Source organism: Motacilla alba, chromosome 1A (genome assembly GCF_015832195.1).
Source record: "Motacilla alba alba isolate MOTALB_02 chromosome 1A, Motacilla_alba_V1.0_pri, whole genome shotgun sequence".
Lineage (NCBI taxonomy): Eukaryota > Metazoa > Chordata > Aves > Passeriformes > Motacillidae > Motacilla > Motacilla alba.
Window position 1 is genome coordinate 13,061,485 of NC_052031.1, and position 17,945 is coordinate 13,079,429.

The window sequence follows — 17,945 nt, forward strand, 5'->3', positions numbered from 1 at the left end:
TGGTTAGTGACAGTCGTGTGGCGGAAATAAAACTTTGCTTGAAACAGTTGAAAATTTAAGGAATGACGGGAATCATTTCCACGGGTGACTCTCTCCCTTCTGCCGCGGAGCGCCGGTGTTGAAGTGAGCGCGGCCCCCGCCGGACCGCTCGCTCCACCGAGCCTCCCGTCGCTCGCTGCTGCTGGCTGGGGCTCAGCGCACAGGTCGGGGACTGCAAATCCAAGTGTCACTGGCGCAGGAATGATTATTACCAGATGCTAATTACTCGTTAATGTATGCTAATCACTGCTGCATGCCAGCGCGCTCAGAGCACCGAGTGCCAGACAGAAGGTGCTCGGTTGGAGCGGAGCGGCTCCGCTCCCCGCAGCCTCAGCCCCGCGCCGAGAGCCGCCACGCTGCGCTCGCACAGCGCTCTCCTCCGCCGCCGCCATCCCGCTCCCGAGGCGAGGAGCGGCCGCCGGTGATTCCTGACTCCCCCGAGCCCCAGGCTTTGCCTCGCGTAGGTTTCCTTCAGCCGGGAGACAAGCGCCTCCGGCTCCCCGCGCCGCGGCGGGCACCGCCGCTCACCCGCCGCAGGGGACCCAGCCGGTGCCGCCCCCGGCTGGAGAGGCGAGGATGGTGTTTTGTGCGGGGACGGGAACACCACACACACGTTCTAAACTTTAAAACCCGCTGCCTGAACATGTCTCCCAGGACGCGCCGCATGAGGGGAGCGGGTCCCCTCGGCAGCCGCTGCCCCGGCCGGGAGAGGTGCCCGCGGGCTGAGGGGAGCCGCACACAGCGCTCGCCCGGGGAAGGGGCGCGGGGGCCCCTCGCCCCCGCCTGCGGCCGCCACCTCCGCTCGGGGCCGCCCCTGCCGTGCCCCGCCGTGGCTGCGCAGGGCGGCGGGACGGCGCGGTGCGCGGTGCGCGGTGTGCGGAGTGAGGTGCGCGGTGTGCGGCGTGCCGTGTGCGGTGCGCGGTGTGAGGTGTGCCCTGTGCGGCGTGCCGTGTGCCCTGTGCGGAGTGCGGTGTGCGGTGCGCCGTGTGCGGTGTGCCGTGTGCGGCGTGCGGTGCGCGGTGTGCAATGTGCGGTGCGCGCTGTGCGGTGCGCGGGTGGCGCCCGGCGGCGGAGGGCGGGCTGCGGGGCGGGCGGTGCGCGGGGCCGGCGGCGCTGCTCTGCGCTGCGCCCCGATAGGCGGCGGCGGGCGGTGTCGGTGCTGCCGCCGCTGCCGCGGCTGCTGGTGCTGGCGCTGAAGCCCGGCAGAGGGGCTCGCCGGCTCTCGCACGCAGCGGCGGCGGCGGAGCGCGTCGCGTCGAGCGGAGCGAGCGGGGAGGAGGAGGAGAAGGCGGAGGAGGAGGAGGAGGAAGGGGAGGGGGGGGCACCTTCTCGGAGAGGATGCCCGGAGCGGCTGCAGGGACGGCGGCTACAGGAGCAGGCTCGTCAGGAGCGGTAGCAGCGGGGATGCTCCCAGCTCAGGAGGCAGCCAAGATCTACCACACCAACTACGTGCGGAACTCGCGGGCCATCGGCGTGCTCTGGGCCATCTTCACCATCTGCTTTGCCATCGTCAACGTGGTGTGCTTCATCCAGCCGTACTGGATCGGGGACGGCGTGGATACCCCGCAGGCGGGCTACTTCGGGCTCTTCCACTACTGCATCGGCAACGGCTTCAGCCGGGAACTCACCTGCCGGGGCAGCTTCACGGACTTCTCCAGCCTGCCCTCGGGAGCCTTCAAAGCTGCGTCCTTCTTCATCGGGCTCTCGATGATGCTCATCATCGCCTGCATCGTCTGCTTCATCCTCTTCTTCTTCTGCAACACAGCCACCGTCTACAAGATCTGTGCCTGGATGCAGCTGACCTCGGGTGAGTGGAGGCAGCGGCCCCGGTGCTGGGGGGCTCCGCGCCGCCCTGTCCGGCACAGCCCGGCACGGTCCGGCCCGGGGGGCACCGGCGGCTCCGGACAAACTTGCAGCTCCGGCGGCCGCCCGGGACGGGGAGCGGTGGGGGCGGGTGTGGAGGGCCGGGGGTGCCCCGCCGGGGCAGGCCGGGAGAGGATGCTCGAGGTGCCGCGACACATCGGCAGCGTCGCAGAGCAGTGCCCGTGCCTGCCCCGGGCCGCCCCGCCGCTCGACTGGGCGTGGGCCAAGTCAGGCTCAGCCCGCAGCTCCTCGCCCCGCTCCGAGGGCCCCCCGGGGATGCTGCCCGGTGTCGGTGAGGGAACCGACCCAGCTCCAGCAGCTCCAGGGACTGCGGGCGGCAGCGGGCGGGTGTCCTCCAGCGCCTGGTCTGTTGTAAAGGTCAGGAGAAAATGGCAGTGGGGACAATTCGAGCTGGCGATGGTGGGTGAAGGCAGCTGCCCGCCTGTTGAAGCTCAGTCCCGGTCCCGCAGTTCCACCTGGCCAAGGCAGAGCCCACTTCGGCTCCGTGGGAGGGGTTGCCGAGGTCTTTTGCTGGTGAACTGGAAGGGCAGCTGAGGTCGTTGGATGTGGCATGCATGAGTTTTGGTTGGGGTCTGTTTCACTTGTCCACAAGGTTTATTTTCCACTATGTGTTAGGAGTGTAGAGAAAAATAATTAATTTCAGTTGCTGATTTTGTTTCAGAAGATTTGCTGACTTCATTTGACTTTCCCCATCACATCCAGTGTCTCCCTGGGGAAAGTGTGTGGTAGAAAAGAGGGAAAACACCAGGACGTCCCTTTCTGCATTTCCAGCACAGCTTTCCCTCTGAGTTAGTGGAGAACTGGTTATTTGTGTGCAGCTGGGAGGGTCTGTAGAATTAAAATAGTAATACAAGCAGTTCTAGCAAGACAAAAAACATTAATTATTCAATCATTTGGGGGAAAAAGGGGCTAAAATCAAAGCATACCTGTTACATGTCCTCCTGGTAAAACCTGAAATTGAGATGTTTTGGAATAAGCTGTCAGGGAAACAGAGCAAAATGTCACCAAAATGGGCTCACAATCACTTTTTCAGTCCCCTTAATCGACCTACATTCATTTCAGTTTCTGAGAAAAAATTCTTCTGAGTTTTCTACTGAACAACTACAGCATTATTCAATTTGCCATCTAGTCCATGAGACTTGGTGGAATTCTCTGGTTTGTATGAAACAGCTCTAATCATTTCTCTCTCTGATGATGTTTTTCTGTGTGCTATTATATATTTTTATGCTGTTTCCTTCGCTGAAGTTTCCTTGTAATTTCTTTCTGTATCACTTGGGGAGTGATCTGCAGTCACTTGAGGCTGGTAGGTTTTTTCCCAATTCCAGTGGGTTTAGTTTTGGGTTCATTATCTCTGTACTGGGAACCCCCTTTGATGCTGGTGGCTCCTCTGTCCATTCAGTAACATGCATTCTGGTATGGTCTGGTTAATTGTACACAGTCATGTCACTTGGCTCTGGGCACAGAAAACTGTGTCATCTTTGCACAACTGATGTCTCCTCTGCTCCATTAAGGACTTCTGCTTTCAGCTGTCTCTTCTTATGGCTCTGCTGCTAAAAGGTGCCATGAATATTCACTGTTTTGATGCATTTCAGCATGCTTTTTTCATGTCCAGTATCAGTAGGACAGCACAATTTCCAAATCCCTTCCACTTTCCAGCATCAACATGTATGTTTGCACTACTTCATGCCCAGAGGTGCTAGTGAAAGCTAGATAGAATGAATCTGCTTCCTTCCCTGTGTTTCTGTGCAGGTGAATAATAATGTTAAGAAACCACCATATGTGACTGATCTACTGGACTCCTGTCTATACCACGCTGCATGTGTGCAGGTGTGACTGGAGATTTGTTTTCAGGGAAAGCAACACAGAATTTTTGTCATCTCCAAAGCTGGTAGATGCACTGCTGGCATTAAAAGTCAACAAAAGGAGCTTTATGTCAGCAGAAGAATCACTTCTCAGACTGCTTCCCTCCAAAATTGAAAAGGGAATACATGCATAGCCAAGTGGTCGTTTGCTGTCTTTCCCAGTACGTACGCGAATGCCCTGGAAGAACTAGAACAATGTTGGGTGTTGAAAGAACCTGACTTTATTGTTTGCTGAATGTTTTACCTTAATTCACTATTCACCTCACTGTTCATTTCTGAATTACTTTGAAAAGTTTCCTCAAAAACTACCAGAAAGTCCACATTGCTTTGGGTTGCATCCTTTGAAGAGAACAAAGGTGGTGGGACAGAAGGAAAACTTAGAGTAAAATGTGCAGGACAGGAGTATTATAATGATGTTTTCTCTGACCTTTATGACCTACTTCTGTTATTAGTTTACTGTTTGGAGCATATAAGTAATAGATAATAGTAATCCTAAAATGTTTATCTCACAAAAAAGAATACAGTAGTGTCATCTGCATATGCATATAGTTCTGTGTAGTACAGGAACAAAATTGAATCTGAAGTAGTGAAATAAAGGAGCATGTGCATATAGCTTTGGTTTTGCTTGCTATTATGTACTTTCATAGCGTCAGTATTAGGTTAGGTAATATAACCCTTAAAACTGATGTAATTTAAATCTTGTTAGAATCAGGTTTCTGACGTGGGATCATGCTTGGTTTAGGATTGCAAATGAAAGCTTAGGAACTGATTTCTTTAGAAGAAAGATTTGGATCTCAGTCTGTCCTGCATGAGTCATTATAAATTGTCAGCATGATATAGCTCTTGTTTTGAAAAGGTGTTTATTAAGTAAGAAAAAGATAAACAGTGTCTTGGCCACATACACTTTCAGTCCTTGTTGATGTCTAATCATGTCTGTGACTAGACATGTCTAAGACGTGATAAAGAAGAAAAATCCTAAGAAAAAAATGTACTTCCTGTGTGTATGAGAGTACAGCCTAGGTTAGATGGTCCTATGATTTAGCCATGGCTTGGACTGCCTTTTTTGTTGCACGTGCATAATGCTGTCAGGGTACACTTGATACTTTGAGAGCCAGTGCTGGCAGCCTTGTTCTCCATCCCCTAACCTCCTCTTCTGCAATTGCAAAATCATGGGTACAAGCAGTATGAACTCACCTAATTTGAGCAGCTACATGATCACAAACTCTTGAAATCATTAGGAATTAAGTATTACTGTGCTTTGTTATTCTATACCTAATGTTTACAGGAAACCTCACAAATAAAGATAACTCTTGATATTTATTCCTTTATAGCTTAAGTAAATTAAACACTTCTGTCATTGTGATTTTTTTCATTATATTTTTCATTACTTTTTTTCCTTCACTAGGATGTTTCAAGTTATAAGAAAGAAAAAAGTAAGGAAAGCAGAAGAAAGGCATAGAAGTGTCCCATGGGCAAGTAGGATGAAACCAATATATATAGGTTTTTCAAGAGATTTGTGAGTTTATGCCCACAGTAGGAGGACCACTGAACAAAACTTCAAAGCTCTGTACTTTGGCAAACCACAGTCCTGTGATCTTTGACAATGGTCTGTAACATGGACCCACAAAAGCATCAGAGCAGCTAAATCTCATTTTGTCCTCCATATTTTTGGTTCTCCAGCACTCATACTCAGGGATTTCCTCAGATGGATCTTGGCATTTAAGAGCTCTTGCTGGATTTTGTTTTCTGAGACTTTGGTTGCATTTTGAACCTGTGTAAACTTCTAGCATTTACAGTGTCCCAGAGCAAGGAGTCCCACAGCTTGATATGTGTTGTGTGAAGACTCAATGGTTTTTGTGTTTTAAATCTTGTGCCTGCCCATTTCATTTGACCCTCAGCTCATGCATTGGGAGAGGCTTGAACAGGGAACTTGGGGACACATTCCCTGTCCTGGCTCTGATTACACCTTTGCTGTATCCCCTCAGTTACCCGGTTTTGAGACCTTTGGCTCGTCTTTCAGTCCTTAGTTGTTAGGTTGCAGCGAACTTGTGATCATCCCTGCCCTGCCCTGCCTATTTCCAGTCTATCTTTTCAGAGTCTGTGGGACCAGACCTACACACAGTATTCAAGACAGACAAACCAGCCATTCATATAGTGACTAAATAATATTCTCTCTTTCGTTCTTTGTTTTTTTTCTAGTAATTAGTAATACTCATTTTTTCCCTGTTAGTGAACAGTGGGCTTATGTTTTCACACAACTGCCTGTTATAACCTTAAGATCTCAGTCCTGAAGTGGTAATAATCACCTTGGGGCACATAATTTTGTGTAGTTAGTTTTTTTCCCCATTAAATAAATTACTTCATATTTATCTACACTGACTTTAATTTGACTTTATTTTTGCCTAGTCCCTCAGTATTGTAAAGTCTTTCTTCACAGCCAACCCTTATCGTAGCTACCCTGAATGAGCATCAGCAGCTGACTTTGTCACCTCACCATTTATCCTGTTTTCCAGCTCATTTATAAATAAACGAGTAGCTCCCAAGTTCCAGCACAGATCCCTGCAGGATTCCACCATTGACCTCTCTCCACTTGAAAAATTGACAGTAGTGTCCTACCATCTGTTTCCAATTATTTATCCTTGCAAGGGCATTTATTTTTATCCTCTGGGAGTCTAGGTTTTTTAAGACTTTTGAATGATAGATTCATCAACTGTCTTTTGGAAATCCAAGCAAACATTGTCAATGAAAACCATGGCACACATTATTTTTTACTTATTTGGAGAACTCTAGTAGTTTCATGAAAAATTACTTAAAATAGGTGTATTTGTCCTACCTTACTTCCTTTCATCACACAAATATGTCATGTTTGTACACATGGTGACATACACTGGGGTTTTTTTTGTAGTTCTACTGATTTATGTTGTACAGGTGTTGGTCTTTCTGTGGTTCCCCAGGTTTTCCCTGGACTTATTTTAAACAGGTTTTAAAGACTGGTTTCCTATCACTCAACTGCCAGATCTTTGAGGCCAAAGCAGCCATAATGAAGAGGTTATTACATGCCACAGTAAAAAGTTTGTTCAAAAGGGGGAGTTGTTTCAGAACGAAAAGGAGAAATTCTTCATTGCAACTGTGCTGTTTGCCTTTATGCTTGAAATCAGTCTGCAGGACCAGGTGACTTTTATGTAAGAGTCTTGAAAGGCTTGACCTTGATGCTATTGGAGCCTTTGTTACTGCTGTTTGACAAATCTTGGTATGGGGTAAATTCCAGAAGGCTTGGAAAAAAAACCAGCCTTGCACCAGTGTTTGAACAGGATATCTCATGGAGCCAGACAAGGATCTTGTTCATGGCCTCAGTATCCTTAAGAATTTGTTGAGAGAGTAATTTACATTTGTGGCTGCTGAACTTTGCAGGTGGCATAAAAATTATTTATTTAATAAATGATAGTTATTTATCTAATAAATTATAGTAAGGATAGCTAATTGCATAGACTGATTTGGATGTCATAATAACATGGGCTTATTTCTACAACCTTTATTTAATACACCAAACGCAGTGTAAGATTTCTAAGAGTCAGAATCATGGATTCACAGAACCACAAAATGGAGTGGGCTCGAAGGGACCTTAAAGATCATCCAGTTCCAACCCCCCTGCCATGAGCAGGGACACCTTCCACTAGATCAGCTTGCTCAGAGCCCCATTCAACCTGGCCTTGAACACTCCCAGGGATGGGGTATCCAGAGCCTCCCTGGGCAGCCTGTTTCAGTGTTTCACCACCCTCATAGTAAAATATTTCTTCCCAATATCTAATCTAAACCTATTTCTTAGTTTCAGCTTGAATCCATTTCCCCTTGTTCTGTCACTATGTTCCCTTGTAAATAGTTGCTTGCCATCTTTCTTGCTCCCTTTCGCACTGGAAGTCCACAATTAGGTCACCCCAAAGTCTTCCAGGCTGAACAGTCTCAGTTCTCTGAACTTTTCCTTCACCTTTCCTTATAGAAGAGATGCTCCATCCCTCTAATCACCTTCATGGCCCTCTCTGGACTCGCTCCAAAAGGTTCATGTCCTTCCTGTGCTGGGGACCCCAGAGCTCGATGCAGCACCGCAGGTGGGGTCTCACCAGAGCAGAGCAGAGGGACAGAAGAGAAATTACAGATTGTGTAGATGGACATCTCCATGTGAGCTCTCACTGCAGTGAAAAAGTCCAGTGGTGTCCCTAAATGTGTATGAAAAAAATGGACTCCTTTGCCTGCAGTGATTCCCATGCCTGTTCTGTCTCGGTCAAATATCTTTCAAGATGCCCTTTCAAGTATAAAGTAGAAAGGATCTCAGAACTGATTTAAATAAATGAAAGAAGAAGAAAAAGAAGAAGATCTAAAAGGATGAGTTTTCTTGCTATTCAAAAGAAGATTAAAAATTGACAGATGATGGCATATGAGGACCTACAGGGGAAGATTTCAAGTCATGCAGTTCTCCTTAGCTTGATAAATGTTGTGTTTTGAAGCTGAAGTTACACAAATTTGCATTAGCCATGATGTATGCACATTTGTAACATTTTAGTTGCATTTTTCCTTTGTTAATTGTCTTTACTAACTCACCAGAAGCAAAGGACCTTACCAACAATGCTATCAGCTTTTCTTGCCACTACTTCCCCCAACATGTAAATTGGGGAGGCACATGGGAGGCAAAAGGGACAGGAAGACAAGTCCAGGAATATTGAGCAGGTTTTTGAGCTTGACTTTCATCACCGATGCTGATTTTGATAAAAGTGTTAACACTCCCACGGCACCTGCAGGGTGAGGTGACCGACGTTATTTAGTGGTCTCTGAACAGTAGTTGGCTGTCGGACCATCAGGGAGAAAATTCTGAAAATTCAGGGTTCTTGAGGGCTCTGATCATGGTATGATTGGCTCTGCATTTTGGGGAAATGGGGTGCTGGAGCTGTGCAGGCAGGCAGGGAGCAGGGAGAGAGCCAAGTGCTCTCCTTGCCCACAAATGGACTGTCCCATCAAGCCTACGAGGGCATCTAATGCAAGAGAGCCTGGTGCATGTACTTCTTTTTCCCAGAGGAGAAATCATGCTGCCAGTTTGATTTGCTGTACGTTCAGCTCCAGAGGAAAGTTTCCCAGTGGGTTTAAAAGAGATCTCTAGAACCTCCTTCATCCCTGCCTAGAATGCCCCATGTGCTCTGTTGCTGTCACACTTGCTGTGATGAGTACTGCCATTGGGAACGTCTTGTGTCCTCGTAAGAGTCAGAAGGTTAGCTGGGGAGGTTGGAAAAATTACCTGAAGGTTTCTGTGGGAAGTTTTGGGTGAAGTGAATGATGGGGCTGTGCAGTTTTTGGTTTCTTTACGCTGAAGTAAACATTTTCATATACTTCATGGTTGGCTATGAACATGAAAGTAAAAGGTGTATCACGTGAACAGTGGAAATGAGGGAGAAATGCTGTGCCCAGTGTCTCGTCTCTAAGTAATTTCTTCCTTAAAATACCCTGTGCCCACAGTACCAAAAGTTCTCTCGTGCATCCCATGTTAGCCTTTGGTGGCTGAACTCCCCGGCTCCTCACAGGCTCCCTATCTCTGTAGCTGACAAAGGCACAGCATGTGCTCTACCTGACAAAAAGCTATTTGTCTGTTGATTTGATGTCTTCAAGTTGCCATCTAGATTTGTTAAAGGATAAACTATCCCTGTCTTTCCACTGGTGGGAAATTGGGATTTTTTCTGCTTTCAGCTTTTTTTGCAGGAATTTAGTGTTTTGAAGGCTTGTGGCATCAGTCAAATTTGGTTGAAATTGGTCATCAGGCTCAAAATCACACAGCCACATTTGTCTTGATCGCAGAGGGAACTTGTCTAAAATGTATCATGTAAGAAGTGAATATCTTTTATTTGTATGAGTGATTTGAGATTTTGGTAGCAAAACTTGTTTTTTGAAGGATAAAGGTGTTTAGGGAATAGAGAAGAGATATTTGCTTTTGGTTTAGAGTGTAATAAAAATTTCAGCATCTTATAACTCTCCCAATTGCCTTTTATGAACATCCTGGGGGCTGTGGTCCCCTGTTTGAAAAACAGTAAGATAACAGAATAGTAAGATATAGAAGGAAATGCATAAAGTTATCCAGACTATTTGAGGATGAATACCATTTCACTGGGAAAAAGTGCATGTGTGAGGGAAAAAAGAAGGGGAGAAAGAAACTGGGAAAGAGTTTAAAAGAGGAGAATATTACCTATCAAAATGTGGGGAGCTAAGATATGGTTAGGAAAGAAAAATGGGAATGGGGTTTTGAAAAGAGGCTGGTGTCAGAGCAGCTCTATTTTCTTGCAGCTGAAGGAACATCACTGGCATAGGATACAGCTGCTGTTGAGTTCTTTCAGGGATTCCTTCTAAAAGTTTAATGAAGAAAATTGCTACATGCCAAAATGAAGCCAGGAAGAGGGAAACATACAGATATTATCAGCAGTAAAAAGGAATGGAAGAAAGAAGGCTAGATTTCAAACATGAAGGTTATTTTACCTTTAGTGAAGAGCCTTTTTAGCACTGTGGTATAAACAGCATTAGCTTTGATCTTGCAAACATAAAGACAGCAAACATATCAGAACAGAAAATCTGTGGTATGATCAGGTGGTGTGGACTCAATATTTGAAAACTAACAAGATCCAGCTGTGGGGAATGGAAGGGTCACAATATTGAGGTATTACAAAGGAAAACATAAAAAACATTTTTGCTCAAAAATGGTGAAAGAAAAAAGAATATGAACAAGGCTATAGCCTGGAAAATCTGCAGAATTCGATAACATTGGTTGCTATCAGCATTGTTAAAAATGCAGTGGCAGCAGCATGACAGTGAATAGCTAGATTATGCATTACTGTGTGGAACAGTGTGCAGCTCCCAATTACTAAGAGAGAATTATGGCTGGAATCCTTAAAAAAGGCAATATAATAGACTTCAAGATCTGTCTATTCTAAGAAAGATATTATCCATCTTCATATTGGCATTCAGAGATGCAGAAGACTTGAAACAAGCTGGCCTTAGAATAAGAAGGTCATACTTACCGGGGGAAAAGGTTCTTTTATTTTCTCCTTGAGAAGCCAGATGCAAATTTATGAATTTCATTGATTTTAAAAGGTAGCTGATGGCGTCTGTGGAGAGCCTCTTTGACACAAGCACATCATGTGCTGTTTCAGAGAATATTATTCAATCAAGTAATTGAGAGTGCATCAGAAGGAGAAAGCTACGGAATAAACGGTTTGAAATAAATTATTACAAACAGTTGATGAGTTGTTACGCATTCAATTTTCTTTATTTTTCTGGTTATATTTCAAAAGTAAAAGTTCATAGGGAAGAAAACTAGACATGCTGTACTTGCAAGGTCAACGACAGATATTCTGAGTTCAGAGGTTCAGAAAATGCTATTTGTGAAACCTTGGGAGGTACTTATGTTTACTTCTAGAAGTCAAAAGTCAAGTGTCTTACTTGCAGAAGTTGAGTGAACAAGGTGAGTGATCTCATGCAATTACCATGGGCAGAATGTGTCTTGTCCTGCTGTGCTAGACTGTACCTCTGCAACCTGCTATAGGTTATTGCTCATGGTGAACCTTGTGTGCAGCAGAACTGTGAATAAAACAGGACACAGTCCCTTAAGATCAGGGAAGATTTTAGCAACATCTCTCCTTCCAGTCTGACCTTTTGCCTGTTCCTGTGGGATAGCAGGCTTCTGCAGTGGCTGTGGAAGGTGAATGCCCCTCAGCTCCATGGAGTTTCTTGATGGAGACAAGAGCCTTGGAGAGGGGTTCTTTGCCCAAATGTAACAGCTTGTAAGCATGAAAAACTGACAAAAATGATCCTGTGCCTCTTGGAGAGACATTTCTGTACTGACCCATCTCAGCTTGCCAGGGCCCAACAGAGATGTGGTTGCTGTGCCTGCACCCACAAATTAGGCAGGTACAGAGTCCCCTACTGTTGCAGAGTCAGCTGGCACACTGGCCAGCATCCACACTATTACAATTTTCACCTTCTAAAAATGGGTCAGTAGACTCATTCTGTTGGGAACCATTCCTGGCATGTCCTAACTTGCAAACTGTGCCCTGGCAATATTTTGGAAGATTGTTAGATGGAACAGACTAAAAACACTCCTGTGACACATGCTGAGGGACAATTCTAACAATTTAATAGTGTCAAGTCAAGTTTCATTGCCTGGTAATGCTCCCCAGTACTGTTTCATTTAGACAGAACCAATGTGTAGCCAAGTCTCAAAATGAGGAGCTCAAGAATTAGCTGTGCAGGAAAGTTAAGGTAACATGGAATTTTTTCCTTTAATTTGAACAAATTTTTAACTGCAACTTAGTGCCATAGTATAAATTTCTGATTTGCTTTGTTTAAATTGTCAACAAATAATCTCTGGATTAAAAATGTATATAAAAAGTAGTTATCTTTGAAACTAGACTTAGTAATCACCTTGAAAAAGACAGATGTTTGTAACCTTTGGCAAGAGGAAGAAGTGATCAACAATGTAGAACAAACCATAAAAAAAGGTTTTGACTTAGAGACAGTTGAAGAATGTTACCCATGAGCCCAAAAATCATAAATGAGACTTCTCTCTGATGTAGACTGAGTGTTTCAAAATCAGATTTCCCACAGGTATCTTCAGCTTGGCTAATACATCTTTGAACACTATAAAACTGTTCTGCATTGAGTGCATACACTTAAGGGACATTCAGCGTAATTTCACAAAGAGTTAATTCAAAGTTTTAAGATTAATTTCGTGAGGGAAGTATTAGACTTTCCATGAAAATAAAATTATTCATCCTTGTATATTTATGTTCCTCTGAAGAAAGTTAATTGTTACTTGGTTGCTGCATCTTAGTATTTAGCCTTCCTATTACTGGTGAAGTTATGTTAGACCATCATTAAAATAAAAAGGTTGAAATTGCAATGCATGGTCATTATGCTGGAAAAATATAGTTCCAAGCATTCCAAACATGCAGATGTCTTACCAGCCACAGTCACTTGTGTTTAGCTCCTGTCAGACGCTTGTATTTGGTCGGATTCCTCTGTTGGTGTGGCAGCACCACGTTGGTGTGGCTCACCAGCAGTCACTTCCCAGGTGACTTGGCTGTTTGTCAGCTTTGAGGAGCGAGGGGACAGTGCTGGCACAGGGAAAGGCTGTGCAGCTCAGGGTAGGGAACAGTGGAGACTCTCACAGGCCATCAGGTCACAATGCTGAGTAACCTGCTCCAGGGGACCCTGCTGGAATAGGGAGGTGGGACTGGATGGACCTCCAGTTGTGCCTTCCAGCGTCACCCAGTCCGTGATTCTGTGAGGGAAGAGGGGATGGCAATGGGATGGCAATGGGATGGCAATGGGATGGCAATGGGATGGCAATGAGATGCTGCTCTGGACAGGACTTATGTGGTCCTGGCATGTACTTTGTGAAGTATTTCCAGCTGATTCAGGGCAATGCTGACATAATTAAGGATTCATTGTGATATTTCATGTGGGATTCTGGACACTGATGTGCAGTTCTGAATGAGTAGCTTCAAAAAGGAAAACCAGTGAGTGGCGTGAGACGTGTCTTGGAAAAAGAAAACTAGGAAAGCTTGGTTAGTTCAATGTGGAAAGAGGAAGGTTGATAGGATGTCTGTCCTGACTTAAAATACCTGGAACAGCTAAGAACAAGAGGAAAATAAAAGAACTGTTTGAGTCACTGATTTTTTTTCTTTGACTTGATTTGGTTTCCTAAACTTTTCCCAAAGGTGGTACTACATGTCATGTAGCATTGGTAGAACAAATCACAGCCTGTTGGCCTACTTTGCTGTTGCTGTTTGCTCTTTGGTATTTTTTAAAAATCTCAGAAGTAGTTTATGAACCCTCTGGAATGCTTGGACTGTAGAGTGAAAACTAATGGTTCTAAACTCATGGCTAACTATGGCATGAGAAGAAATGGATATCATCTGGATATAAATCACTTCAGACTGAAAATTACAAGGTGGTTTCAAACTATTAGAGCAGAAAGGTTCTACAGCAACTTTCTGAAGGAAGGAGATTTGGTAAAATACTGAGCTATGTAGTAGAAACAGATGAATATCTGAAAGGCATTACAAAATGCAGTGTTTGTAACAGTGTGTTTTCTTCCTCTTTCTCATTTCTGAAAACAAACTCATCTGGGTGAATGCTCTTTTGTATTCTACTCCCATTTATTCTGTTTTTTAAAGCAGCATCACTTCTATCTCAGCGACTTCCAGGATTAAAAATAGACATGGACCAAGATCTGTACATCTTTCAAGTGAGATTCATTCCTACCTGGCATTCTGATCAAACAGGCAAGGGCTTTCCTTAAATTACCAGCAAAACTGTAAAACTTTGGCAACATCAGCAGTTGCAGTGGTATGCTTCAAATTTTCTCTGCCTTCAGCATTTTCACACAACTTGAATATTAGATTCCCTTAAGAAAATATCGTTTATGTTATCTAAGTGCTGGTGCTTAAAAGTGAAAGCAGTCAAAAAAAGAAATCTTTAAAATATTCTATATCAAGGTTTCAGGAAAACAGTTTTACAAATAGTCAGTTCTGTGACTAACTTGAGGTGTAATTTTGCCTAGGATGTTTCCTGGAGAAGTTTTCCCTTGTTAGTTTCCCATGCACCATTATTTTGTGTTGCCATGCTGTTACGTAAACAATCTTTCTAAATAGTTGAGAAACTCATAAAATCTCTTCATCTTTTTGATACACATCTGCCTGTGTCATGTTTTGGGTGAATAGGTTGGTGTCAAGTATGTTGGGTGTGAAAGAAGGGACCCTTAGAGGGGTCCTTGCTCACACAGGATGAAGTAGCAGGGCCACGCTGAGTTCCCTGCTCTGTCCTTGCTGCCTCTTTTCCTGCCTCCTGCAGCAGTTTCAGAGAGGGAGAGAGAGGAGGGGGCACTTTTTAAACAGGATAAACAAGTGTTCAGTGCATCAAATAACTGTATTTTAGGCAGATCCTGAGCTTCCAGTGAAACACTGTTGATGGTCTACATGTCTATGAAAGCTCTTGCATGCAGTGTGGATACTTACAAATGCTGTTCAGGATTTTGCACCCTGGGAGGGACAGATCTGCAGATGCAAGGGTCTGGGTTTAAATTTAGTCTTACTGAATTCAGTGAGTTTATGTTTGAACCTAAGATGGTATATTTAATAACTGAGTGTTAAATATGTAAGACAGCATTTCATTTAATTTTAGCTGTATGGTACACTGGAGGAATTGTGCCAAGGCAAAAGTGAGGTGATCTGTGAAATTGTTACTGCAGTTTTGTTTCTTCACTAGAGATGTAGTTTCTTTTATTCCCAGGGGCTACTTTTCCCCAAATCAAGCCTGGACCAAATGCAAGTCACACTTGTACAGACAGCTCCATTTTACCTTGCCCTTCATCAGGTGACGGGTAAGCACAGATTCAAGAGCAGGGATGAGCCAGAGAATGTCCAATGAGACACTCAACTGCACATATCTAGCTTAGATATCAGACTGCAGTAGGGTGAAAGGACCATTGGCTTTGGCAGAGCTACCCTGGCTGTGGCAGGGCCAGTCCAGTGTTTCTGCAGTACATCCAGGAGCAGTCAGGCCCTTAGGATATGATGTCAGTCTGCAGTAGCCAAGCCATCAAGCAGTTGCCTAGATCCAATTTTCTGGGTTTAAAATGCTGGGGGATCCTGTCTGACCTCTGACTTCTATTTCAGCAGGACACAGGTCTCCCGTAGGTTCTCTGTCATCTACATACACGTCTCACAAACAGGAGAACAGCTCAAGTGATTAGGCAGCAGCCTGCTGGTAAAATGAATCAAACCCTGGCTCTGCTCTCAACTTGCCTGTATAACTTTCACTTGGGTTTCGTAGTGTAGAGCTGAATCCCACCCACTGACGATGCTTGCTTGTGTCTTGAATTTATGAAGCTGAGTTTAGGGAGGATTGTTTCTGATTAGCAATATTCTGTCAATCACAGTTCCTTCTTAATAGTTCCTTCCTTCTGTCTGGGATTAAAATAAAGCCACAGTGTCATGAATGCAGGTATCAGAAAACGATAAGGGAATTTGAATTGCCTGATGCTAAAGGAGATTAGCGGATGGTGTATGAAGAGCTGCAAAATATGTATTGGCAATTGCTAAAGAAAGCTGTTGTTATTTATTGCTTCCATTTATCATTGTACTAAAAGTCAAGTTCTAATCATTTAAGTAAATACCTCAGTTCTGCTGAGCCTCAGTGATGCATAGCAGAGAGGAACAAGTGAATGTGCACCTAACATCAATTTCTGAAAAATCTGAATGGTCTAAAATGAAATCACGTTAGTATTTTTTATATCAGTTCTCCAGTGCCTTAGTTTTTAAACCTGTATCCTCAACAGGCATTGTGATAGGTCATTAATTTATATGTGGATTTAGCCAATTGAAAAAAGGGGCAAGGAAAGTCATTGTAAATGAATGCTCATTCTTTTGGTCTGTAAAATAATGTATTTAAATTGTGAATTCTCAAGTTCTCCTAGAGTACATTATGGTATTATTGTGCTGGTCTAGAATCTGTTACTGTCAGTGAAAAGCTGGTTGTTTCAACAGAATATATCAGTTGAGCAAAGGATTTATAAGCACATGCTTTGATGGACTGGAAAGATGTTTTGAGTGTTTGGCTTAATTGAAATCTGAAAAATGTGCCCACCCATCTGAGGTTATGGGTGTCAATCAAATATTTCCTGTACGCGCTTTTCCATTATTTATACAAATACATGCATTATAATAAATAATAGAGCAGCAGATCCCTGCCAGAAAATTTAGAAGTTGACTTCTAAGGACCTTTCAGCAGTCCTGACTTGGTAATGAGCAATTTTGCTCTTGAAAATAATCCCATTGTGTCTATGACATTCAGTATTAGAGAAGCTATTAATTCTTATACTAGACTTAGGGCTTCCAAAGAGGAATGGCTGTGTGGTCATTTGGTACATAACATTCTGCTAGCATGGAGCCACATTAGGATGCAGTGAGAGACAGGAAGGTGGGAGTTAATACGTGTTTTATTACTGCAGAGCTTAGTAGCAGTCTTAAGTTAGCATGAGTGAAAGTAATTCATTATCTCATGGCTAGTGTACCAAGTTGTCATGTACTATAAAATGTATAAGCACATATTGTATAAAAAGGTCTACAGCAAGAATTTCCCTAACAGTTGATTGGAGAGTTGTAAAATTAAGTATAGTATCACTCCTTAAGAAGTAGAGTGCACTCTAACTACTGGGTGAGTGCAGTGTGAGTCAGTCCCTTGAAGAGCAGGATCCAAGTGCTGTCTCTCAATGTAATCAAAGACCACAGGAATGAAAGTAAAGTATTTGTGCAATTAAGATTATGAACATAAACTGCTACCTAAGTAACTAGCCAGGCAACTGTCAATAATGCATTTATATTTCTTACTAACCTAAATAATTTAAGTAATAATAGGTTTCCAACCTTCACAGTTACCAAAAAAAAAAAAAAAAAAAAAAAAAAAAAAAAAAAAAAAAAGACCTTACATTGAGGTTACTGCCTACTGTCTCTCCCTCTCTCCTTCCCTCCCTTTTCCTTGTGTTCCCACAGAACAATGTCCCTACTGAGATGGGAAGCCCCCCTAGAGCAGGGACTGGATTTGATTTGAACAGAGCCAGCATAAGCTGAATCCTGATTGTGGCCTCCAGCTTTGACTGCCGTGCAAATTGCAGTAGAAATAATAATTATCGTTTGAATTGTATCTGAGTGGTGTGAGTAGCATAAGCTTGATGAGCTCCCCAGTTTGCAACAATAGTAACTATGTACGGAGCAGAGCCTGCTGTGCGACCTTGGGGAAGTCATTTCACCTCTCTGGGCTTTCCTGGCTATAAAATGAGAGCAGGATAATTTCTTTAAAAATGCTCTACAGGCATGGACTGTTATTACTGCAAAGAAATGATTGCATGCTGATCCTGGTCTGCTTTGTGCAACATGACCCCTTGCCCTCACAGAAACTCAGAGACCTCTAGGCCATCTTAGAGGTAGTCAGTGTAAACAAGGAAAAATGGTAATTACCTAAAAAAGGAAAAGGCAAAATTAAACATATTTGTGGATGTACATCACTGTGAGCAACCATCTGCTGAATGATAAATAGTGGCATACATACATAAACACACTGTGTTGTCAT

The 17,945-nt window shown here is 44.1% G+C and overlaps 1 protein-coding gene across 3 annotated transcripts in view; it reads left to right on the forward strand.

The window, feature by feature from the left end:
• The first annotated feature begins 1,202 nt into the window (after nucleotides 1-1,202).
• LHFPL3 (LHFPL tetraspan subfamily member 3) overlaps nucleotides 1,203-17,945 on the forward strand; it is a 231,339-nt gene continuing 214,596 nt past the window's right edge. The window contains exon 1 of one of the 3 annotated variants that reach the window (XM_038155337.1): nucleotides 1,203-1,846. In XM_038155337.1, coding sequence (XP_038011265.1) covers nucleotides 1,378-1,846 — 469 coding nt within the window. In that variant the 5' untranslated portion in view covers nucleotides 1,203-1,377. The remainder of the gene's footprint in view (nucleotides 1,847-17,945) is intronic. The other 2 variants (XM_038155336.1, XM_038155335.1) reach the window with 2 other exon arrangements.